This window comes from Neodiprion virginianus, chromosome 5 (assembly GCF_021901495.1).
Source record: "Neodiprion virginianus isolate iyNeoVirg1 chromosome 5, iyNeoVirg1.1, whole genome shotgun sequence".
NCBI classification, from domain to species: domain Eukaryota; kingdom Metazoa; phylum Arthropoda; class Insecta; order Hymenoptera; family Diprionidae; genus Neodiprion; species Neodiprion virginianus.
In genome coordinates this window covers 9470023-9494696 of record NC_060881.1, presented here as the reverse complement: position 1 = coordinate 9494696, position 24674 = coordinate 9470023, and the positions used below count along the sequence as shown (strand labels likewise).

Below are 24674 nucleotides of genomic sequence, written 5' to 3'. Positions count from 1 at the left end.
TTGAAAACGCTAAAAACAATTCACTGCCTTCAATGTTTGGAGTTGCTTGTCCATTTTTTTTATTCTTGCGCAAAAACAGATATTACATGAGCAACGTAATATGTCATTTCCACCAAGCAGTAAGTCAATTAATAACCACTCTTAAAATAGGGTTTACAGTATTATCAATAGATATATAATATACTACATATACACATGTATATATCACGTTTTTAAGTTTAATGTACAATTGTAACTCAAGATCTCTGGTACGCAATTGTGAATTCGCAGTTACTCTGACTCAAGATAAAATATGTATAATTTGCATTTATGCATAGCAAACAAGAAGTACGAAGATTTGCGAGACTTATCTATTACTAATTCATAGACCTTGGTCAAAGTCTCTATACTGTAAGTTTCATACCATTATACTTGACTCTCTAGGGCCAATTAGCTAATTCGAATAGGGTCAACCTTTCTTAAGTAAATCTTATGCAATTGGTAATTTATCCACCTCCCCCATCTCTGTCACCGTCTCATCTTCCATTGTATAACTGAGCATGAACTTCAAGGAGACAGAAATCTGAAATAATACATTTTGCATAAGCCAGGATGTGTACGAAAAAAAATCCAAGATCTTAATGAACCAAATTCTTGCGATACCTTGTTTGGATTTGCAATAAGCATGATCTGCGTTATCGCTGATGGTGGTAAGAATGGGTTGTGTGCAGGCAAGTTTGTTCCCGATGGTGGTTGAAGTCTACATTTACATGTCTGTTGAAGAATGTTAAAACTCCCAATGAATAATTCGTGTATGTACGTGTTTGGCATATATTGTAAGATAATCATTCGATACCTTACCTTAGGAACAACAGCTTGGAATAAGTAATTGGTAAGTGGGTTCGAATTCTTGCTCATTGTCGTAACAACAATAACTGATACGTCAGGTCGCGGGCTATCTCTAGCAAAATGTAAAACCACCGATATTGCATTTTTCTCATCAATCACCATTAGTGGAGGAATTGTCCCTGTGTAAAAATAATAAGAGGACTGAGACCTATCTTGGTACAAATTTTCTTCAGCCATAATTCAGTTCTCTCAAGTTTCAGTTTAACTGCTACATATTTATATGAGTGTAAATTACCTGGCTTGATATTTTCGAGTGTAACATTTATATCAGTCAAAGGTTTTATTTCTGGCTCTATAGAGACAGGCGTCGTTTTGACCTCTTTTGTTGTTACAGAATCTGCATGTTTCACTTCCACACTTACTGGTTGGGTGATGTCACTAATATCGACAAGTGAGTCATCACCATTTGGCAATCTTTGTAGACTACTGTGAGACTGATCCTTCATTACCAATTCTGGTTTGAGTCTGGAGCCTTTCATGAGATCAACCAAAGTAGAATCCTCAGATGTTAAACTCACTGTCGACGGACCGTTGAGGTTTGGTTCAATTGGAGGCTTTGCCATACTATTCATCGGCACCTTTGCAGGTGGTTTACTGTAAAAGTGATTGAAACACTAGAATATATTGCACAAGGCGTACAATTAATGAACACGGATTAATCAGTAGACTATATTATTAACATTTTTATCTCGTTTTTGATTTACAGCATGCATGATAGGTATTACATATTGGAATGATGAAGGTGATGCTGATAAAAATGACTGAAAACTACGACACCAACCTGATATTGTTAAACTGAGTACGAGCAGCAGAAAATGATGTGAGATTTTGTTTTAGTAGAGACTCCCCTAGGGCATCTAAATCTTCAAGTGCTTTAGATTTGCTATCTACTTTCTCAGTGTTGGTACAGTCTTGCGCTATTGTAATTAAAAGAAAATTTATTAAATTTGCATAGCCTTTTACACGTTTTTAATATATCAATCATATATAGTTATTCTTTGGTAGGAATTAGATATCTGGACGTAACTGAAATGGCAAATAATGAGTAATGCTTAAACAACCGTTATTACAATATTTAAATCGGATTTCGCAATAGCAAGTGTTACAATTGCCCATATGTTAGGATGTGTGGTACTTCATATGAATGCATAAATCAATTCTATCAGTTTGTAAAGCCGATGAGAAACTGAACATGGAAAGGCGAGTTATGTAGCATGGAATGTTCCTCCGTAACATGAATGAGTCTTACCTTTAACGACTAGAGGGGAAATGCTGACTGGTTGCATAATGCTAGCATCTGATAATAATGAAGGCGTATTTTGGGTGGTTGCTGTTGTTGTAGTCACTTCCAGCGAGCTAAAAATGTCACCCAACATCTCCAGGTCTGTTTGAGAGTTCTTTGAATCAGATTCATTCGCCTTATTAACCGGTAATGTTACTGGTGCTGATAGATCTAGTTCATTGGAAGCAGAGAGATCTAATAGTGATGATCCATTGGTGGCATTGCTTTTCGTTTTTCCTGGTTGTTGACCAAGAACAATTACCGCTATATATTTATCGAACACTTGACCTAGCTCATCATTTGCAGCAAGGACTTCGTCTGTAAAATCAGTAAAATGTCTATATGTAAAATTTAGTTGATAATCTAATAAACTTGGTCTAAAGTCAAGTTGATGTTTCTTGGTGAATAGCAGGATAGATACTAACTAAGCATTTCCTGATTATCTTGGGATTCATTAGCTAATCTAAAGACGTTTGGCCTCAACCGTTCGCAAGCCTGATAAAGTTCTTTCATTAATTCGAGATCGTCCGCACTAGCTTGACTCTTGTTGAAAGAGTCTAACATCTCAGACAATAGCCTCACATTGTTGTGAACCGATTCTAACTCCATGATTCGGCGTGAGTTTTGTTGTACTCTTCTTTCATCCTGAAGTGATAAAATCAACTTATAAAATTTTTAAGTTAATAACACAGGTCAACTAAAAAAACTTTTCGTTTCAGTTTCTATTGTCATAAATAAATTTCGAACTGTACAGTGAATAATAACCAAAACTTTTAATTATTACTTATAAAGTTTGTTTTGGTCTTTTTTATATTGACAAATAAGTTTTTTCAGTTTTTGCTTCATTATTAATATGAGTGCCTACTCAGAAGAACACAGAAAACGTATTCAACAAGGTGTGATGAACTTTATCGTTACTAACATTATCAAGGGTAGTACAATGAGAGCATGATGGGAAATTACGTTTGGGGTTTGATGGGGAAAAGTCCATACGAAAATGTAAGAAGTACGAAGAATATTCATTTTTAAACTTTGATTACCAATTCTTTTGCATTTGTAGTTGAGAATTAATTATTATTTTAGAATAAAAGTGATTTAAATGCAGAACTGAAGTTTGGTTAATTGTTTTTTCCAATAAATGTTTGAGAAAATAGGTAATTTTTCGGAAAATCCGAAATACTGTTTTGGTTTCTACAAAAACAAAACTTTATCTTATAAAACGAGTTTTTCATTTATTAGTTACGTAGAAGATATCAAAATTTGACGTCCAGAATCCAGACTTAAAATTCGTGTTGACCGGTGTAATCCTGCTTAATGTAATATTATGAGTAACCTATTGGCAACCTATGAACAAAACAATAATTCTTACCTCTTTGACCATAGTTTTGATTAGTCTATTAGCTGCTAGTAAATCATCAGGATTTTTACTCTGTAACAATCTTTGCAACAGCTTCGACTTTTCATCATCTTCGAATATTGGGTGCTTGGATTTTGAAGACTTACTCGAGTCTTCTGAATCAGCTGAAAGCGCTGCAATATCCTCCTATTGAAAAGCAAAACAAGATTTTATACGACTAATCTTTAATTTACAGTCAGTGGGCTGATTTAACTGCAATAGCTTCTCTTTTAAGAAATAACCTTCACTACGCCTTGCTTTTTAAGCATATCATATGCTTCCTTGATTTTGACCTCGCCAGGATACTGTTGGGTCCAAGTACAAAGAAGCTTCAATACCATTTGTTGTACAGTAGCGGGTGTCCGGCTCCCTAAATATTTTGGAGATACGAGCTTGATCATTTCATTAAGGAACCGAAATTTGCCAACCTCCGCATGAAACGATGATCCACACCGCTTCATGCAAGCATCCAATAGCTGAAAATATATTTAATATAGAACACCAAAGTACTAAAGATAAAAAAAATTTGATATAGATAATTTAAAAACACTTCATAATTATAACACTATCAAAGTTTGATCAAATATTAAGCCTTGTATATTCAAAATATTTCAAGAGCAGTATCAATTAAATATTTGTAAACATAATAGAAGTAATAGTGCCCTAATTCTAATAGTGAAAAGTAGTAAGTAAGCCTAATAACCAAATTTGCAGATATTCTACCATATTCAACATGAATACATGGTAATTCAAAACCCGTTGGGTAATTGACTTTAAATTTGGAATTAATATTTTGAATTTTGTTCCTTGATATATCGTGAATCTGTTTTAATTTAGAAGACAATTTTCTTTTATGCATTTGGTAATCTTGATCAAGAAATCAACATTTAATTATTTTTGGCAAAGCACTTAATCTTTATTGCTTTAAAATTTTTTCTAGTGAGATTTCAAATGTTTTTTCATAAAGAACAATTACAAGCTTGTGTTGAAAAAGTGAATTTTTAGGTGTGATTCTTAAAATGAAAAGCAATTTTGCAAGTGAGCTATTTTTTCACACTTCCGTAGGTAATTTTCAAAGTATATAACTAATTTCATACGATCATATTTATCCCAAGTTTAATAAGGAACTACATGTCACCCAAAGAAAATTTGCCACAATTCTGGTAGGGTGAAGATAACGTATCAAGATAATGAAAAAACTAAGATGACTGTGAGTGCTTATCGTCATCAGCTCAAAACAGCTGATTCACTGTAAACTGATGAAGGGAAGTGCAATTAATTTAACAACATACCGCGAGAGCTTGCAGAGCCTCCCATTCTGTAGGCGACTGAATGTGCGTTGCCAATAACTTGCTGGCGATGTGCGCACCTTCAGATTCTTTGCCTAGCATAACACAGAAAGCCTCGATAGCTGCAACATCTGTGAATTGATTCTGCGGATTGGTAACCCTCTCTGTAATTCGGAAAATAAAATGATTTGGTCGTTGCGTAAATAATTACCAAGTATTTAAAATGCGACGTTGTAAACGTGGACTAGGTCGGTGCACGTCAGAAATGTCGGTTATTATTTTTTTATCGTAATGAAATGGTATGAGGAACATGAGTAGGTCGAATATTCGTGAGTTACGTTTGTTTTGAATCGAGCGATGAATTATTATACGTGTAAAACTTACGTATTAAAGCCTCGAGGCTCGTAGTAACCACATCCATGTTCGCAATTTATTTATTCACCGACACTATTCAATCATGTGAATTTTGCAGTGACAGATTAAATACCGCGAAAGGCGGCGTTATTTAAAACATTTTAATTCGAAATTGAAACGGGTTTAGTTACACCATTTTTTATAACAGTTTAAATCTTAAATACGGTGCTTTACGATTTTAACACCCAGTTATCATTTCGTAGGTGTTCACCGCGAAACGAATTATTCAACACTTATGATCAATTCACAAGGTTACCAAATATTACGAATAATAGGTATTCGTTATGTATGCATACCCAATTAACTCTTTGGCGGAATAAACATGGAACAGTTTCCAGAAACACATTTTATTATTATTTTTATCTTCTATTTTCGATGACTTATCGCGGTCCGAGTATAACCTTCGAATACAAATCACATGTAGAAATCATTCCCAATGAAATAGCATCACAGCTTACAACTTCCGGTTAATGCAATAGGATAAACCAGCCCCCTGACACTCCACACTGCACGTATACTAAAAAATTGTACGCGTTTTGTCCCCGTTTTTTAGTTGCTCTACGTGGCACTAGTAGACTTCTGACACGCTCGTTGCCCTCGCTGATTATATATATCAGTGTCGCTGACTGCGCGCGACCTCGTCAGACAACTACTAGCGCCACTAGTGGTGGAGATTGGCGGCAGAATCGAGGGACATTTTGCGAATCACCTTTAGCAGCGTGTGTCAGGGGGCTGGGATAAACCAAACGGCGTTTTTACCGAACGGAAAACAAAATGGCAAATTCATCCGTCATTACATGGTCATTCCACGGCGGAGGCACAAATCGAATTTTCGCATAGGCATTGCCGTATAATGCGTAATAGCTGTGACGGGACACCGTATAGGTAAATGAATATATATCCGAAGGCTACCCCAGCTAACTTACTGATCTCTCTGGCCCAGCTGTTGCTCTCTCTTTCTAAATACGGCTTCAGCTCGGTGTACTGACCGCGTAGTCTATTTCTATTGCCTGGTCTACACATACATTTTAAGTGAGGGTCTTAAGGTCAGTATGTGATGTTACTAACATCTGTTTAGTGATTTGACGCAGCAGCAGCGCTGCTCATTTAAAAAAAGATGAATGAACTTCAAGCTGCAAGAACTTGCGCCGGAAGTGCTAGTAACTTGAATTGCTGCTGCTGCTGGTACTTTGTCTACGTATGAAATCAGGAACATCTAACTATAAGGCTTGTAATGAGATTAAATATAGTTACATTTTGTATTAGGCCATTGGCCACCTTGCTCTCTCTCTTTAATAAAATACGCGTTGTTATAAAAGCTGTGTCTCCGGTGTCCCGTATTTTACTTTTCAGGCTGTAATTACATTACAACTATTACACCGTTCTGGGCCCATAACCTCTTGAGATTAGGATCAGTATTCCTACTGGGAATACTTGTGATGTAATTACAGCCTGAGAAGTAAAAGACGGGACACGCGGAAACACAGCTTCTATAACAACGCGTATTTTATTCAAGAGAGAGAGAGCAGGGTGGCCAATGACCTAATACAAAATAGCCTTGAGTAGATGATCCGTAGGTTCCATAGACTTATAAGAGTGACGTCACTCACAAAGCAGCTCAAGTCAGCTGTGAACCCCGACAGTTTTATTTTCGCTACGAGGGTGTTGTGTGTGGTAGCCAATAGCTCAAGCTCTTTTTAAAAAAACGAAGGATAATGGTTTTAGACTTGTAGCCTGTTAATTGAGAGAAATGATGTCGGTCGCCCGAGTGAAGCTACTGTTTCGGGGAATAAACCCGCACTCCAACCATAAATTATACCAAGGAAAACGCCCGGTGACGAGCACTCCGTCGGGAAGTCTTCTTCCAGAACCGAAAAAAACACCTTTCGGTATTCTAGGTATTATTTGTGCCGTCATTCCCGGCCTTCTGATCGGTGCGACCATTAGCAAAAACATGGCTAATTTTCTTGAGGAGAACGAGCTCTTCGTACCGTCGGACGATGATGATGATGACGATTAAGCTCAAACTTCGTAGTATACCAATGCTGAGGTAATAACTTAACTTTTATCGCGTCCTTGATTCTATAAGCAATTGGTTTATTTCTCAACTGTTTCAAAGCTGCACTTTTTTTCTCATGAATTATGTTTAGACCAGTTCACACTTGAAATATTATAAACATAGTTTTTGTTTCGTAATCTGTGTTGTGAATTTTTTCTGGAAATTCATAATTATAATAATTACTAAATTTTCGGTAATCATGCAATGACAGTCAGGTAGAGTCATAGTAATATAGAATCTAAGTATATATGCATACCTCTGTGTCCGGAAGAATCACAATTACACATCATCTCGAAGTACCTCTCCAAATTTTTGTACATTCAATGATGCAAATTTATATGCAAGAATTGATTGCTTACAGAGACTTGTGAACATTCATAAAATAAAAAAAATGCGATATAAATCTGTCCAACAACATTGTATATCATTATACATGCTTGTGGAAATGTATGTCACAGTATATATAGGGTGATGTGGGACTATTGCTCCATAGGTGACCGAAGTGTTCCTCATAAAAAACCAGCGTCAAAAACGTTTTTTACTTTTGGTGAGAAACTTGTCATTTATCAATTACAGCCGTTTGAAATTAGCCAACCCGACAGCATCTAATGGCAGATTTCCATGAGGAATACCTTGCCAACTTACGTGACGATAGTGCCAAGAGTGCATTAAATGAGATATTCTAGTTCATAGACCCTGTTTACACTGTATCAATTTGACATGGACCATAAATGGGATTAATCAATAACATGATAGATTGCAGAGGAAACTACTTACTTTCTCTTTTGCACTAATTGGATTCCCATTCCTTATTCATGTTGTGTATCAAATTGATGTGATGTAAACATAGCTCTTTCAGTCTGATTAAATTTACACAAGGCACAGCCCATATGTTATTGCTTTATCTGTTCTAGATATTTCTTCTCCAATTCTACATTTGTTAGAGTTTTCACTCCAGAATCATCAGAACTCCCATTCTACAAGGTTTTCTGACACTTTCATACATATTCTTGTTCATGCAATATAGTTTACAAAAAAAAAAAAAAGAATATGTTGAATCACGAATTAAAAACATTTTGATTCATACATAATTAATAACAATCTACATATCATTAACAATATTATAACTAGATTTTCAATGAACAGGTCACGCTGAACTAGGTATCCTAATGAACATGATAAGCTACATTTAATCAAATGTGCAGTCAACAAGTATAAGTTGAGTTACCAACTCAGTTGAATAAAAATCTTTCGTATCCACTCTCCAGCCAGTTGCTTATAGAAATTAGTCTCCGAAACAATGCTTCTTACATTCTAGGATTGTTACATTACAGACGCTTTATCTGCTAAACTGCTTTATAACATGAGGACAACATGGTCTGCGATCTCAATGATTGGAAGATTTCGAGGCATGGTTGTTGACTTGTATTTATTTTTCTTTAAGTATTTATTTACAAAAATGACAAAGTTTTAGTACGCATAGCAGTAATTGTACAAATTACAAATATTTTCAAATATGTTCAAATTGTTTAAATAAATAAATTGATGATAAATAAATATGTATGTATGCATATGTAAGCATATGTTTTATTATTCTCTATTCTTCCCTCCTCCTCCTCCATAGCAATAAAATACTTTTTCATTGACTTCAGCATTACCTTGTCATCTATTTTGAACGGAATTGAATCTATCAGCCAGTGTTTCTAGTAAAATATGGTAGTGAAGTCTGACGATCAAAATTCCGTCAATTACCTTGACGCCCCAATACTCTACAAGATTAAAACTGAACCGTATTATCCTATTTGAAAGAAGTTTTAACAAATTTGGCTGATATTTATGATTGCTAGGTCCAGCTTTGTTTATGTAAAGGTGTTTTGAAAAAATCAAACTCATGTCAAAATTAAAGGAAAACCAAACAAGAGGAACCATACCTGTGAAATATTTGTGATAAAACTTAAAAATGTCACAAGAACAAACAGCATGCATTGGGGGGCTCATATTTAAACCTTACTTAAGATGATGCCAATTTGGTATGCACACTGAAAACGTATATCATTGCTACTAAAAGATGAATACCTGCAAAAGTAAACTATATGGAAGACTATGGTTGTTGTTGATGTCAAAAAATTGAAATCCAATTATTAAAAAGAAATATTAGGATATCACATGAACAAATTTCAAAATTATATGAGAGAGAGCTAAATGTAATCACAATAAAATGATATTGTTGACGAGGAAAAATTATAATAGCATACATGGCAAAAATAATACGGATGCAAATGGATAAATAGATTAACAACTAAAACAATCAAATACCTATGTAAACGTTACATGATTGGTGTTATAACACGCAGATAATATCTGTTCGCAATATTTAAAAAAATTACGCACGAACTTGATAAGTAATAATGAGCAAAAAGTAGTTTATAAGTAAAACATAATATGGAAGCTCTGTGTTTGAACACATCTCTATATACGGGCATTTACTCTGGGGGTCGTTTGTGCAATCCCCAACCGTGAAAGCACTTTGTAAATCTTCGAGACTCCTTACTTTTGGCAGTGAGGAACAATTTTCGAGGCCTATCTGGCTGCTTAACACGCAAATGCTGTATGTAGACCTATATCAAAAACATATTCGTTTGAAATTTTTTTCAATGCAAATATGCAAGCTATTCCTTACCTGAGCTGACTTATAAGCAAGTTTAATCTCCACTTCCGAACATCGGGCCCCCAGCCAAAGGAATACTTGCTCCCCATTATCTAGCACCATAATATCATCGTCGGCTAAATCATCCTACAAATATATATGATAATTCAATATTTCATCAGATTTTCGTGCATTACAGTTTGTATTGAGTAAAATATTTGGCAAGATTGCAATTTCAAATTAGGATCAGGAAATCATTACCTGACAGAAATCTGTGCATTTTTCACTGATTGTGAAGTAGCCCTTTTCGTTTGAGCACCTAAATAATCTTGTGTAATTCATGTAGTCCGCGTTGGTATCATATGGTTTTTTCCCCCCAAGGCCGACCCAGAAAAAGTTATCTGGTTCTTCACCCTCGTTTAGGACTTGCAGGCTGATCCATGGCTGTAAGAGATTCAATGATTTTCATTTCAAGTAGCATTACTACATTAAATATAACTCATATTTTGTTTAATTTTTGACAGCAATTTGGAGGATGATTTTCGATAAAAAATATGAAACCTAGTTTACTAACGTTGTTAAACATTTCCTCTGCTATTTCTTCCACAAGTCTTGCTTCTTCACTGTCAGCTTTTGACCCGATCCATACGTAAACGATACCAGTTTCATCGTCGTTGTTGAAAGGCACATTTAAAATATAGCTGCAAATTTTTCATCAAGCCATTAGTTTTCATTAAATTAGAGTTCGAATTATCCGACCAAGCTTGGATTTTAGACAAGTTGTCACAGTTACTTACCAGAAAGCAGAATTTAATAAAAAAGGATCTGGATTAACTTGTATTAATCTAGTACATAAGGCACTACCATTGCTTCGGAGATGGTAAAACTCAACCTTATTATTACTAGGTGATTTCACTTCTTTTCGTTTTCCTTGGCGAATGATAAACTTGCGTTTAAAATGTGCCATGAATTTCAGATTTTCTTGTTGCTGATGTGTCCTGACGACCTCCAATTTTTCACCAAATAAAGATTTAAACTTTTTCTGTAAACTAATAGAACGATATGATCAAATCATCAGAAAAAAAGTTGATGCACAAAATTCTGATGTTTTTTGCTCATATAAATCCAAAAGGTTTATTAAAAATATTACTGCGTGAAATCTAATTGAGCTAATTGCGCTTTAAATACCTGAACGTAAAAGTAAGCCAGCCCATATTCCCAGCATCTCTACCTTGCCAAAAGTATACCACACATTGAAAATCATCTTCGCACTGGTCATCCCCTTCGTCACTGCCATTTATGTCTAAAGGCTGAATGAAAATAAAACGTCAAAGTACATCAGCATCGCCTGACTTGCATTGGTTTTATTATGTGCCTCAAGCTGATAGATATTATATCATTTAAATTATTATAAACAAGGTATTTCCTCTATAATTTTGATGTCAATAATTCTTACATACCATCCAATACCGGCACAAAAATACATAACAGTCACCGCTGTAAAAGTGACCCAATTCTTCCTCCGGGAGTCTAACAAATTTTCGCCCTTCTAAGACAAAAGCTTCCATTGCCTCTAAGTCGTCATTCCATTCTACCATGAGTTGTTGAGCTTCAACAGCTGACATCAGTGGCTGCCGCGGCATAAACAATGCTGAAAGGTCTGCCTATGAAATGAAAAAAAAAGTGACAAAAGGTTCATTTTATACCTCCAGTACTATGCTTTAGGGAAAAATGGTCTGATATCTCATGGAAACTTTTACGCACTTTAGTATCTTGTTGTTTAGCCCATTTAGTGAGGTCTGCGCCTGTCTTAGCAACAGATTCTGCAGTTCTTGTGAAATCTACTGCAATTACTTCATCCCATCCGGTAAACTTAGACTTGAATATCTAGGAGGGTGATAAAATATTAAAGTAAGTTGCACTCTATAAACATTCTGAATTCTTTTTATAACCACCTGTGATTCTGTGCCCTCCTGCAATCGTGTGACCATAGCATATTCAGGTCGTTCAATCATATTGAATAATTCTTGCGAAAGTTTTACAGCAGCTGCACGGACTAGTCTAGTTGATTTCTTACCAAACCTGTTCAGATTTTATCATATCAACAGAAACAGTATGTAGAGAACAGCAAATGCATGTACAAAATAAAGAAATAGAGTATCCTAATTGGATATACTCACCAAACAAACACATCCAGGTAGCAATCCAATATGTAAACATTACGATTGTTCAAGAGAGTATTGATCAATTTTCCATGTGGCACTTCAACTTGTGGTAATTCCAAGTAACCCATACCGAGTCGCACTTGATATAAACGTGGTGTAACTGGAGTGAACTCCGGATCAACGTGTTCCTACAGAGAACAACTGTTCTAAGTTTCATGTAATTTGGTTGAAAAATTTTATAAGACTGAAGAAGATACACATTTATGAGAATGTATATGTTCAAAAACCGTTGAAACTTACTATGATTGGGTCTCCTCCAGATAGTTCACCGGTTTCATCAAGAGATTTCCAGAATTCTTCTGTCTCAGATCCCATAGTTTCAGTTATGATGTCTGCTTTATTCTTACGTTCATTCTTATTAATTTTCTCAGCCAACAATCTTGCTTTTGATTTCAGTGTGTTCTTTGCTTTAGTTCCATACCACATAAATATTTTTGTTCCTTTGTCCAATACGAAGACGAATTGTGGATCTAAAGATTCAATAGCTACAGGAACTGGTTCTAAGTGAATTGAAGCACCAGCAGCATGTACTCGATACAACCTCGCAATAGCAGGCTAAAAGAAATACGAAAATATCTAGTAATCCAAAATAAACATAATATGTACAATCCAGATGGCAGCAGTTGTCGTCAACATTTATTAACATGAGGCATTTATTCGGGGAAATCGATAATATTTGTTCAAAGTGCTGTCCTTAATCTAAAATTAACACTTTTTAATAATGCAATTCTCATAAAGTAGGTATTTACTATACAATTATTTGATAAATTTCAGTATACATACTGGATCTTCGATGGTGTAGAACCCTGAAGATGTTCGACCGCCTTCTATATATGTTACATCTGAATCAAAAAGTAAGAGAAATTCGTCTGACTCATCGCCTTGTTCCTCCCTTATAGTGCGACACTGGGCACCAAGATAGTTTCTCAGATTTACAGCATGAATTGCAGCGCAGGCACGCTTATCCAACTGTTATGTGTAAAAATAATAATTAGACAAGAATCAGTGTGATATTCTAAATATCAAACACAAATAGGTATCTCATCATCATTATATACGTTAAATTAAATAGATTACAAGATCACAAAATTCAGCCAATTGCAAATTTCAAATAGCTATACTATTTATTTTATGGTCAATAATTATTTATTCTATGAGATGAGAACGATGTATGATTTTGAAAGTAGAAACAAACAAGTTTAAATCTGTCAATGTATTACCGTGGCTTTTTCTCCAATCCAAAAGTAGATTGACCATGCAAGTGAGCCTTGTTCATCGACGCCTGTTTTGAGTACAATGTAACAGTCACCTTCGTAGAATTTACCATGAGCAACTTCATCGATTTGGTTTGGGAGAAAGTTCTCGATTTCCCATATTGCCAGGCCAGGTATCTGACCTGCATCGTCGTCAAAGATCTCCGAATAATCTAGTGGGGGTTTTTCAAGCGTCTCGTCCCATCTCTTTGGCCTAATAACAGTATAACACAACAAACCATTGAGATTAAAGAATAAATCAAGTTCAATCAAACAAAAGAGTAATGATGAACAATTGAAAATTGAGTTTTACTGCACTCACTTTAACGACTCTGCCTTGGCATCCTCAGAGCCTTTATCCTTATTTTTTTCCTTGGCAATGTCTTTCATACCCTAAAAATATTCGAGCATATTTTTTTTCAGCAAATATGTATTTGATGTATCGTATATACATAATATATTTAAAATTACCTTGAGAATTTTAGCTTGATCCTGATCAGCTTCTTCCTGGTCTCTCCTTCGTCTTAATCTCATTTTACGAGCAATTGGGTCTTTACTGCTATCTGCGAAAATGCATTATAAATTAATTACATGATTCTTTGGTGCCAGAAAAAGAAACCTAAAATGAACATAAATGAGACAAAAATTAATCCATCCACTTTTTAAATACGAAAACAACATACTGGCTGTTTGAACTGGGGCCGGGACGTTTGCTCCAGCGAGTCGCAACTGATGCTGCAGTGAAAAATCAATGTTGTAGAACTCTATTCCCGATCCTCTTTGGACCTCGGTAGGTTTTGGCGGCATAACTAAATTCGGATTATCCCGCAAGTCAAGCTGATCTAAATCAGTAAGTAAATGTATGGCATCAGGAACTGTTATTAGTCGGTTAGAAGTTAAAATTAATTGCTTCAGTGATCCACATCTGTAAGTAAATCATAAGAAATCATAGATAATAATCATCCGCAATATAGGCTTACCTAATTCGATTCTAGGGACATATTGATTATCATACTATTGGTATAAGTGAATTCAAAGCACAAGTTATTCGCTATACCTGCATAAGCCCTCAGGTATCATTTCCAAATGATTTTTAGCAGCAGAGAAAACTTGGAGAGAAGATAACTTCCCTATCCCCGAAGGGATACCTTCGAAATCTAATTCATTGTCGTTTAAGTAAAGCCTCCTCAGAGTACTGATTTTGCATAATGAATTCGGTAAGGCTGTCAATTTATTTCGACACAGGTTCAAGGTTTCGAGTTTTTGCCATAAATCTGTAAAAGGAAGAGGAAGATGATTAATAAATTCAGGTTTAATAAATGAATATTAGAATGTTTTGACAAAAACATTGATATCTCACCGATTGCTGTTGAAAGTTCAGTGATCTGATTATCACTAAGATTAAGTCGACGTAAATTTGGCAGCGAGTAAAGTGCGTCTGGAACTCGTGGCAAATCATTTTGTGACAAATCAAGTTCCTGCAAGTTTGTCAAACTCTCCAAACTTGTGGGGATATTATTTAGCGTTCTCTGGGTATCTCGCATTTGTAGCGTAGTTAAATTCATGAGTGAAGGTAACTGTCTAAACCCGAAGAATAAAAAAATTTACATTATTAATTCATTGAAGTAAAATATTGGTATATTGACTAAATTATAATTACGTAAAAATACTACAATAAACAATCAATCAATACTGCGCAGCTTAATTCCGTGCATAAATGCTAGTATTGAACTGCATGGAGCAATGTAATAATAATAATAATGATTTAACATGCAGACCTTAATTGAAAATGTCCTAGAGGATTGTGGTTCAAATTTAATGACTGTAGATTCGCTAAACGCCGAGTTTGTGGTGGTAAGGTCTCCAGTTGATTGTTGCTCACATCCAAGAATAGCAGATCAGTCAAATGAATGAACAGTGTGTTCGGAATCGCTTCGATACTATATGTAAAGAAAAATAAAAAGTCGTACTGAAGGTTGAATGATTGTTGAACAGAGTGCGTAAAATAAATTGAACTTATTCGACAAAATATATTTCAATCTATTTTTACAATTTTTTAATGACTTGCGCAAATTGACAAGAAATATATGAATCGATGCATGGAACGCACTTCATTAAAAATCAGCTCGTAGAAAATGATAAATATTTGTTATAAATTAATATAAAAATATTACTATACAAATATAAATCCTTACTGATTATGACTGAGGTTTAGATTAAGAAGAGATCGTGCCCTTTCCAAACCTTCAGGAACTTCTTTGAGATTATTGTGACTGAGATCAAGAGTAGTCAATTCTTCCAAATGAAACAATTCCATAGGTATGCCACTGCTCTTAACATTGTTATGCCGTATATTCAAAGTTCTCAGGCAACCCAACTCAGTTAACTCTCCGTATAAACGCTCCAATTTATTTTTTACTAAAGAAAGATGTTCCTGAGCGTAGAAAATGTTTGTTTATTAAAAAATGAATACAAGCATTATTCAATTACATAGTTTGTCAAATAAAATAAAAAGGTAAAAAAAGCGAAAAAATAAAATTGGATCCTAGATATTTACCAATTTCAATAGTTTTCCCATTTCCTCTGGTATCTCTGTTAGATTTGTCTTGTCTAATTTGAGCCATTGAATTCCAGTCATCAAGCGCACAGACTCTGGAAATTTTCCACCCTGTTAAAAAAAAAAAATATTAAAATATAAGATAAAATTACAAAAAATTAGCAGTTGTCCTAGTTTGGGGGATGTTGGTGACCCGCTAATCTAGAACATTCTTCTCGAAGTTAACTAGGTATATTGAGTTAATATGATTTAACATCAAAACTAATCGAATAAAATAAACAAATTCCTAAGCTTTCAACGATTTGAGGTCAAGATAATACGTGCAACTTACACTGAAATCATTGCTGCTGAAGTCAACACCGCGCACAAACGGTAAGACCCCAGTATTAGCCATCGTTCGTAAGTAATATTCGTCTCGTTTTTCGTAAATTTTCGTTTCCGTGCAGATGTAATCTATAGACTGTCTCCGATAGCAGCTATGTATTCTTAATCATTTCCTGTTAAATGCCCCAAATAAAACACTTAGAGGTTAAGTTAGCTTAAACTGATCGAGATAACTAAAAACACTTGACTTTTTATGAAACACTCCACATAGTTTACGAGTCATTAGAAAATTTTATGACAAGTGACACTTCCGTACCTGCAGCAACTATATGTGCACACTCCGAAACGTAGCAACATAAATCCTAATATCAAACGATATCAAGCTTAGGAGTGTCCGAAATAATCCGACAACTATACTCATCCCACTGACTCAAAACATAAAGCTGGTACTTCGATATCCCATTGCGTGGTGACAGGCTGAATCCTAGTCCTGCCATTGGCTCCAGATGATGGAATACCCCCCACTATACAATGTTCTGTTATCAATGACCAATGATACTCGTCCTTTCATCCACCGCTGCAATAAGATTTCAGCTTAAGCCTGAAATAAGATACATTCCTGCGTGTATTTGTACAATAAACACATGTATTGGTTTGTCACATTTGCCTGCGTATTCAGTCACACTAAAAAAACGTAGATACCATGTTGAATTTCAGCGGCAAATACAAAGATTTCTGTAGGATCTCCATGAATATTCAAAACGATCCTATGGCTTGAAAGTCGTGTGAATAGCACCGATCATATACAAGTTTGATTTTTAGAGAATCCGGTTTTGTCTGACTTGAATCTGTGCACAGACACTGTTGAAGCCATTATATACATACCGCATTCCAGCTTACAATTACCCCCCATTCGTCAATTTGTCGTTTCATCAACCAAAAAGTTCAGAACGAATGAAGATACGGACGTTCGACAGTGTTAGATACATACTCAGAAAATATACTGACTCAAAAAATATGAAGTAACGGCAGAAAAAACCTGTTTCGAAAATATAGTGAAACTTCCCCATGGCAGACATCTTCGGGACTAAAAATATTTCCTGTTATTGAGGAATGTCCGTTATTGAGAAGAATATTAACGTGTAAATTGTACTCCTGGAGATTTTTATACTGTTCGTTGTAAAGAGAAATCCGTTGTTGGGGAGTGTCCGTTAAGAGAATTTTCACTGTACGTGTTTATTTGGTAAGCTCGAGTTCAATGGCATATCATATTCCAGAGGAGTTATTTTAATATTTCTGCTCAATAAGCAGTTCTGAGTTAAGCCAAGCCAAATATGGAAAAAATAAACAAGCTTTTATTGTATACTAACGAGTGCAACTCTCGAGATTTTAACCAAGTGCAGAGGCGGATTCTAAAAAAATCGCAGTCCAATAAAGTATCGAGTGCAGCCAGTGAAAAATGCTATAACTTATATGCCGTGTACTTGTAATTTCTTGTAATTCCGGGCATGCTTTGTACGCATGATGTTTTCTCATAAGTTGGTGCAAAATTTTTGTCCTAGGATCTGATTTAATAGCATTTTTCACTGACTGCATTTGATGCGCACCGACACGAACGCAATTTTCCAAATTTTCGAATAATAACAGAAGTAGAATCCTAGCAAAATCGCAGTCAGTGAAAAACGCTATAGGGAAAAATTTTGCTCAACTCTTGCAACTATCCTGAGAAAAACATGGTGCGGACCAAGTGTATTGAACACCACAAGCAATGTTCGTAAGATTCGAAAAATCTCGCTTGCAGTACAAACGTTGACGGGTTAAGAATTTGAAGACGTTATCCCTGGAAAAGTTTTCATGACCGGTACTCTGCGGGTAAGTGGGCCTGAGTGGGCCCAGGACCATAAAAAGTCGTCTTAGCAATCCGGTAGCTTCTTTATCGGCGGAAGTCGTTTGACACGCAATCCCACATTTATATGACTATGAATCCCACAAGACACAAAAATCCCTAATAGGGTCTTCAACAGCGTTGACTGAAGTTAACAGTCGTTTAGTTGTCTACAGTCAACGAATCAGTTAACGCAAATAACTATTGATTCGAGTTTTGTTTCGAGAAAACAATCGACGTGAGACATTATTTTCTATGTAGTAATATCAAAGAAGATAGCTCGTATTTTTAATCCTATGGTCTTTCTTTTGGGAAGCAATTTCACGCGGCGTGTAAGTCGTTGTCCGTAAAACTAGTTCAAATATCCCTCTGCTTCCCCCGTAGCTCGTCCTTCGCGTATTGGTTTTGATTGACGTTGTGGCGGCGGCATTAGCCGAGCCAATGAGCCGAAGCTGAACGTTGAGAAAAGCCGTCCGCACGAGGGCCGACGAGGACAGGGACAGGAGGGATAGGTTCACTCAGGGCGAAGCGTTATCGAGTGAACGTTATTCCTTAATTTATATATAAACTATCGTTTTATTATTGCGTACATGGCTTCAGTTGAAGAATTGGATCAATTGGACAGCGGAATGGGCAGCAGCGACGCACGCTCTCCAGAAGTAAAGTCGATCCTCCCGGACGATAACGATGATGAAGAGGTATTGCAACAGGGACAGAGCACCCGTTTGCCCACTTATTTATCAATTTTAGACTACTTGTTTCCCGAATTTTGCTTCAAACTGTTCCTCACAGCCGCGCGTTACGTACAAACATTTCTCGCACGTTCTTTCTAGTTCGAATCAAACTGTACATTCAGAGATTTCAATTCTCTAGATATTAAGGCTATGTTCACTGTATATGCATTATGAATTGCTGAACTTCACGTATTATATTCATCATTGCCAACATTTCTAAGGTCACTCAAATCATTATATTCTCAACAAAGAATTCAGCGTAAGATGTTTGATGTGTAACATGTGATATTACCGAGAAAATGTATTTCCATGTTTCTACACAGGATGAAAGCCTTGTTGAACGACTCGTCGGGCTCACAGAAATGTTCCCAGAGGACGTTCGTCGACTGGGAAACACACTGGGCTCCAGTCTTTGCAGTTTCGTTAAAGGTAAATGCGTCGTTAGTATTGAACATGTACAGTTGTACTTGGTTTAGAGTGTTGTAATAATTATGCACCTAGGCTAGATGGAAAATAAAACTTGATTTACTTTGCTGTTCTTTGGAAAATAATTCAAGAATCATCTTTTTGCCTTTCAAAAATATCAGAATCTTGATATTAAAATACTGCAAGTGAAGCATGTTGGTTTCATGTTTTAGATCATCGTGAATAATCTGTTGATTAACTTTCTTGCATTCCATACAATATTACATATTCATAAATACCCAGAAGCTAAAAATCAAAACACATTAAATAAAGTGTCAAATGTTTGTTATTTTTTGTTAAGGATTATACGGGTTCTCCTGTTCGGCGACTTGGTTGTTCTTCAGTTCGTCGGCGATTCTGTTTGCGCCCATAATTTTTGAAGTTGAGAGAGCACAAATGGAGGAAGTGCAGAGAACGCAACAGAAACAAGTTTTGTTGGGGCCAAACTCTGCGGTTTCTAACATGGGCTCACCTGGCCTTCCAATGTCTCCACCTGTTCAACGATAGGCTGCGACAGAGTTTATCGCAGCTCAATTCAATCTGGATTGAGTTTTTCCACTCAATCAAAAACACCAAGACAACTAATCATCACTCTTAACCATATTACAAGTCGCGTGTAGATCGATTGATACTTGGCCATAAAAGAAATACATGGGAAAAAGAAACCAATAAATACATACAAAAATTGCATGTGCATTCATAGTTCCGAAATTTATCGAAATGAATTCGTATCATCTGATGGCGTTTAAGAATATAATATGTAGAGGTTTTTGTGAGCGCCGCACGCTCCAAAGATTCATTTCAATATTTGCTTAGAAAATGTAGATTCATGGCTTTAGCCACGAACCGAATTTATTGCATTTCAGGTGGCCGGAGGTACTTGTACGCCATTTTGACTCTTAGATTATGTTTTACCATCAATTTTTTTATATGTGAACTAATGTTTGCAGATATTAAGATTGAGATTGTACACAATATGACGTCATCATTTTTCACATATCTGAAGTGAAAATTAAATTTCATGTACAAAACTATTTGTAACAATATTATTAAAAATTTTTGCTGCTGTAATCAAGGTAGTACATAGTTTGTATCTAGTTACGTCTGTATAATATATTTTTTGTTTAAATGTTAACAAAAGCAAAATAAAAAGTTAGTGAATTTAAATCGCTTCTTTGTTTCTCCTTTTAACTTCCCGCTCTTATTTTCAAGTTACTATAACCACCCTTAAAACGAAAAGGTGAGTTATCACTAAATGTCGATAGTTTAAGATTAAAGAATCGTCTCCGACCATGCTCAGATGGATGGCTTGGCATGTGTGTGTGTGCGTTCGTATGTGATCAATTCTTTGTTCGATCTCTGAAACGACTGAATAGATTCGGATGATTCAGCTTTCAAGTCACTTCATTTTACCATCACTAGGGTCACCGCGTGCGCTTTTCTTTAATTGTCTTATAACTTTTTTAATAACAATATTACTGTTAGGTCTGTTGTATTATCACCCGCCGTTAACGCATCGAGTTCCTTGCTCGACGTAAAATCGCTCTTACTAAATTTCTCCATCACTTATTCACTCTTGTCGCTAAATAAATTTATTTGACACGATCGCGTCGCTAAATAAATGTATCTGACACGATCGGGATCGGATGAGCTGCAATTGTTTCTTACTTTTTTCTACGATCTGAAATACGCACATAAACAAACTCCGAACACGACATCGACAGCCAATCAAAATACGTCTATAGCAGCTTCAGAAATAACTCGAACTTCGAGATTTCGTGACAACTCTTCTTTTACGAGGATCATAAAAAAAAAAAAAAAAAATAACAATTTTATTTATTTATTTTTATGGCCTGTAAACGCATCGGAGCGGGAAGTTTTTGAGTCAGCTCTCAAGATCAGCCAAAGCACTTGATTTTCTTTTAAATTTTCAATGCAAATGATTATAGTAAGCGCCTTAATAATTACATATTTGTGAAAGCTAACAATGTTTCGTCTGATTGTATTAGACGAAGAAGTTATATTTGAATGAATTATAAATTTAACTCAATAATAAACATCGCCTACTGCTGTATTTATTAAGAACTGCATTAACTGTCAATAAGAATGGGTAAAATAAATTACAACCGTTCAATAATCAAAAAATATAAATTAAGGAAATATCACAGTTAAGTTGCATAAAGTTTGCGATTTGTTTTTATTATTGACAATAAACCAACCCTTCTATAACAGGGTTACGCTTTATTGAAATGCATTGTGAAAATATCGCAAGATTATTATGTCAATCGCAATTTCACAAAATCCGGGAATTCCAATTTTTTTTCTGTAAATTTACCCTTTTATGACAGCAATAGGCCTCAGTTTAATGCATTTTCGGGATATTCCGGCCGCGTGACATGTGTTAACTACATCAGTCACATTTTTATAAGATTCAGGAGCCTCCTCCATGACCAAATTCGGTGATGCAACCCTGATCGATATGCCAGATTGTTCCAGTTTGGCTAATACGTCTTTGTAATCCAAGTTTCGTCGTGCCTTTGCACGCGATAATGCGCGGCCCTGGAAATGGTGAGATAATATTGGACAGTGCGACGCTGCACTGTACTGATATTTTATAATAATAATAATTGTGTGATTTTGAGACCCTTGAGGCGGAATGCTTCAATGTATTCGTCGAGGACCTTCTAACCTTCCTCAACGAATACATTGCAGCAATAATAATAATCTAAACACAAAAAGTTAACTTGTTACTCGAGAATTTGTGAAAAATCTCACCGCTCCGTGACATGTTGACCCAAAAGTTTCTTTCATGCCTTCTTCAGTTCCTGTGAGAACATAACTACATGTCCCCATGGTACCGCCGATCAATACAGGTTGTCCCGTCAACTGATAATCAACTGGAATGAGCGGATGGTGAGGTGGGAAAGCACGTGTTGAACCCTAATAAAACATGTTTACACACATTACACATGAGAATGGTATGAGAGTATCGCTCTTACTTCAGTAAAGATGTTTAATATTACCTTTCTATGAACTAGTAAAGTTTTCTGTTTGCCATCAACAATGTGTTCTTCAACTTTGGCAATGTTATGGGATACATCATAAATTACATGCATGTCCAAGTCATCAGGTGACATGTGAAACTGTTTTGCGAACGCCTGAAAATTTACTTATCATTAGAAATCTAAATATAGCATCGCAGTCTGCATTTATGTCGTTTTGCAAATTGTATACACACACCTGTCTACTAAGAAACGTCATAGAACTACGATTAACCCAAGCAAAATTTGCTGCTGCAGCCATTGACTTTAAATAGTCTTGTCCCTCAGTTGAATGAATATGTGCACATGCCAACTGCCGATCGTTTGTTTCGATGTTATCGCGCTTCATAGCCTTCTCCATTTGTACAAGAGCATCTATAAATTATATGGACATGAAAAATTTTCTCATATGTTTTGATAAAGTACTTAATCATTTTCGTAATGGTATGAGGAAATGTCGTTTGACTAAACGCATTCTAAGGGAATAGTTCTCAAATAGCAATTAATTGCATCAAGTTAGTGATATTATCCACAATAAATAAAAATTTACCAGTAGCAACTTGATGTCCAAATCCTCTGCTGCCAGAATGAATCATGACACAAACTTGCCCTTTGTCTTCAATACCCATTTTGCTAGCTGCCCATTTATCATAGATTTCTTCGACTACTTGAATTTCCGCATAATGGTTTCCTGCACCTAGCGTACCCAACTGTAAACAAATATTTGTTTAAAATGTTATAAAGCATTATCTTAAGAAACGTGACATCACACCGTTCAATGGCATGTGTCGTACCTGTGGCAGACCACGTTTCTTAGCTCTCATTGACACTTTTGAAGGATCTGCATTGAGCATACGACCATATTCCTCGCAGTGTTCTTTATCCTCTGCCCAAATATAGCCTGGACAAAAAAATATGAATCGAATAAGTATACAGTTTTTTACTGACCATCACATAATGAAATATGTATTTTGGGCAAGAAACCTTCACGAAGAGACCAATCCATTCCCATTTCTAAGGCCTCTTCCAAATCCCTGGCATTCATGGGTATGATTCCTTTTGATCCGACACCAACAGGTATGTGATCGAACATGCTTTGAGCTAGTTGTTCCTAGAAAATATAATTGTTTACCGATTTCTAATTGAGATGAGACAATTACATGCATCGAAATAACCTTTGAAATTATTCAATGTGAAAAATTGTGTAATTATTTGACGCACTTTTATGGGCTGGACATCCTTCTCAAATAAATTAGTCCTAAGGAGCCTTACGCCACAATTTATGTCAAATCCTACACCTCCAGGGGAGACTATTGATTTGGGATCATTCATGTCGAATGCCGCCATATTGCCTGAGGTAAATAAGAAAATTTAAATCATTATCTCAGATGGTTAATTTAACGCAGTGTAAAACAAGAGTTCAGACTCATTAAGAAACAGAGAATAGATATGGAAGTAAATATTATGGCTTACCGATGGCAAATCCATATCCGGAATGAACATCTGGTAATCCGACAGACCTCCCTACAATGCCAGGTAAAGCAGCCACATTAGCAATTTGCTTTACTCCTGGTAGAAATCCACCTACCATACCAGGTCGGCAGGAATTGCGTAATTCTTCTAGCATTAGACGTTCCAGGGTATTGTTTACATAGAATATACCTTCGACCTTGATTCGTTTTGGAGCAAAATTTGATTTTGAAAATAGTGTAAATTACGAAATAAGAATATTTATTGCATTGGTGTACTCTCACATTCATATTTGGCTGAAACCCCTTTTTAATTCTCCAGCAGTAATCGTTGATTTTTTCTAGGTACTTCAATTCTTCCTGATACTGACGGACGACCATGTTTCCTTTAAAGATTAACAAAATAAGCAATTTTATTCCACATTAAAAAATTAGTATAGCTTCGATTACTTTCTGTTTAGTTCGAAGGCTGACAATTCCTGAAAACCAGTTTTGACAACTTCTTTCAAGATATGATCACTTACTTATCAATTAAGTGCCTGTATCTCGAAACTTTGATACTACTTCTAAATAGTTTTTCAAGTTTTCTGATCACGAATGTCCTTTAAGAGCTGGCAAGTAATGCCGGTTTTTAGGTTAGATTTCAGTTAGGTAGATTACGCGTGTGTTTTTATCGACGGAAACAGTTTAATACGCACCGCCCCGGGAATGCATTTCGGAGTGGCAAAGTTACAGAACAAGCACCC

The 24674-nt window shown here is 35.8% G+C and overlaps 5 protein-coding genes across 8 annotated transcripts; 2 read left to right on the top strand and 3 right to left on the bottom strand.

The window, feature by feature from the left end:
* Window positions 1–71: 71 nt before the first annotated feature.
* Window positions 72–5668, bottom strand: LOC124304783 (ADP-ribosylation factor-binding protein GGA1). 3 transcript variants are annotated; one of them, XM_046763417.1, is made up of 11 exons: window positions 5240–5668; window positions 4859–5019; window positions 3809–4042; window positions 3540–3713; window positions 2596–2815; window positions 2138–2488; window positions 1670–1805; window positions 1124–1482; window positions 841–1007; window positions 643–753; window positions 72–562 (listed from the first exon to the last, which is right to left on the bottom strand). In XM_046763417.1, the coding sequence occupies exons 1-11, from the start codon at window positions 5274–5276 to the stop codon at window positions 470–472; spliced, it is 2043 nt and encodes a 680-aa protein (XP_046619373.1). In that variant the 5' UTR covers window positions 5277–5668; the 3' UTR covers window positions 72–469. The 3 variants fall into 3 exon arrangements, with proteins under 3 accessions (XP_046619373.1, XP_046619374.1, XP_046619376.1); XM_046763418.1 differs by lacking the exon at window positions 643–753; XM_046763420.1 differs by lacking the exons at window positions 4859–5019; window positions 5240–5668 and adding an exon at window positions 4664–4740.
* A 928-nt stretch (window positions 5669–6596) lies between these two features.
* Window positions 6597–8885, top strand: LOC124304808 (essential MCU regulator, mitochondrial). Of its 2 annotated transcripts, none has more exons than XM_046763489.1 (2): window positions 6597–7319; window positions 7822–8656. In XM_046763489.1, exon 1 carries the CDS (start codon window positions 7020–7022, stop codon window positions 7287–7289), a length of 270 nt encoding a protein of 89 aa, XP_046619445.1. In that variant the 5' UTR covers window positions 6597–7019; the 3' UTR covers window positions 7290–7319; window positions 7822–8656. The 2 variants fall into 2 exon arrangements, with proteins under 2 accessions (XP_046619445.1, XP_046619444.1); XM_046763488.1 differs by lacking the exon at window positions 7822–8656 and adding an exon at window positions 8663–8885 and having other exon boundaries at window positions 6609–7319.
* A 192-nt stretch (window positions 8886–9077) lies between these two features.
* Window positions 9078–16793, bottom strand: LOC124304778 (protein flightless-1). Its single transcript, XM_046763406.1, has 23 exons — window positions 16651–16793; window positions 16342–16507; window positions 16011–16121; window positions 15649–15887; window positions 15232–15393; window positions 14814–15034; window positions 14511–14727; window positions 14137–14378; window positions 13925–14016; window positions 13776–13846; window positions 13421–13667; window positions 12984–13169; window positions 12441–12755; window positions 12156–12328; window positions 11931–12057; window positions 11740–11862; window positions 11436–11639; window positions 11164–11285; window positions 10773–11024; window positions 10550–10676; window positions 10237–10419; window positions 10009–10122; window positions 9078–9946 (listed from the first exon to the last, which is right to left on the bottom strand). Exons 2-23 carry the CDS (start codon window positions 16402–16404, stop codon window positions 9812–9814), a joined length of 3726 nt encoding a protein of 1241 aa, XP_046619362.1. The 5' UTR covers window positions 16405–16507; window positions 16651–16793; the 3' UTR covers window positions 9078–9811.
* A 1863-nt stretch (window positions 16794–18656) lies between these two features.
* LOC124304807 (mitochondrial import receptor subunit TOM22 homolog) lies at window positions 18657–20585 on the top strand. The gene is made up of 3 exons (XM_046763487.1): window positions 18657–18917; window positions 19277–19382; window positions 19720–20585. Exons 1-3 carry the CDS (start codon window positions 18810–18812, stop codon window positions 19923–19925), a joined length of 420 nt encoding a protein of 139 aa, XP_046619443.1. The 5' UTR covers window positions 18657–18809; the 3' UTR covers window positions 19926–20585.
* Window positions 20201–24614, bottom strand: LOC124304786 (RNA-splicing ligase RtcB homolog). The gene is made up of 11 exons (XM_046763429.1): window positions 24453–24614; window positions 24214–24314; window positions 23933–24128; window positions 23681–23811; window positions 23444–23570; window positions 23254–23360; window positions 23010–23169; window positions 22659–22834; window positions 22442–22576; window positions 22194–22358; window positions 20201–21977 (listed from the first exon to the last, which is right to left on the bottom strand). Exons 2-11 carry the CDS (start codon window positions 24307–24309, stop codon window positions 21750–21752), a joined length of 1521 nt encoding a protein of 506 aa, XP_046619385.1. The 5' UTR covers window positions 24310–24314; window positions 24453–24614; the 3' UTR covers window positions 20201–21749.
* Window positions 24615–24674: the final 60 nt, after the last annotated feature.

Excerpts from the sequence above, each read along its gene's own strand:
- LOC124304786 (XM_046763429.1), bottom strand. The coding sequence starts at position 24,309 with ATGGTCGTCCGTCAGTATCAGGAAGAATTGAAGTACCTAGAAAAAATC. Across the intron at positions 23,170-23,253 it reads AGAAACGTGGTCTGCCACAG|TTGGGTACGCTAGGTGCAGG; the intron begins GTACGACACATG and ends ATTTGTTTACAG. Across the intron at positions 22,835-23,009 it reads TGGACATCAAGTTGCTACTG|ATGCTCTTGTACAAATGGAG; the intron begins GTAAATTTTTAT and ends TATAATTTATAG.
- LOC124304783 (XM_046763417.1), bottom strand. The coding sequence starts at position 5,276 with ATGGATGTGGTTACTACGAGCCTCGAGGCTTTAATAC. Across the intron at positions 3,714-3,808 it reads AAAAGCAAGGCGTAGTGAAG|GAGGATATTGCAGCGCTTTC; the intron begins GTTATTTCTTAA and ends GCTTTTCAATAG. Across the intron at positions 1,806-2,137 it reads TTCCCCTCTAGTCGTTAAAG|CGCAAGACTGTACCAACACT; the intron begins GTAAGACTCATT and ends TAATTACAATAG.
- LOC124304807 (XM_046763487.1), top strand. The coding sequence starts at position 18,810 with ATGGCTTCAGTTGAAGAATTGGATCAATTGGACAGCGGAATGGGCAGC. Across the intron at positions 18,918-19,276 it reads ACGATAACGATGATGAAGAG|GATGAAAGCCTTGTTGAACG; the intron begins GTATTGCAACAG and ends GTTTCTACACAG. Across the intron at positions 19,383-19,719 it reads TCTTTGCAGTTTCGTTAAAG|GATTATACGGGTTCTCCTGT; the intron begins GTAAATGCGTCG and ends TTTTTTGTTAAG.
- LOC124304808 (XM_046763488.1), top strand. The coding sequence starts at position 7,020 with ATGATGTCGGTCGCCCGAGTGAAGCTACTGTTTCGGGGAATAAACCCG.
- LOC124304778 (XM_046763406.1), bottom strand. The coding sequence starts at position 16,404 with ATGGCTAATACTGGGGTCTTACCGTTTGTGCGCGGTGTTGACTTCAGC. Across the intron at positions 13,847-13,924 it reads ATCAAGCTAAAATTCTCAAG|GGTATGAAAGACATTGCCAA; the intron begins GTAATTTTAAAT and ends GAATATTTTTAG. Across the intron at positions 10,677-10,772 it reads TTATTAAATTCTGCTTTCTG|CTATATTTTAAATGTGCCTT; the intron begins GTAAGTAACTGT and ends AAAAATTTGCAG.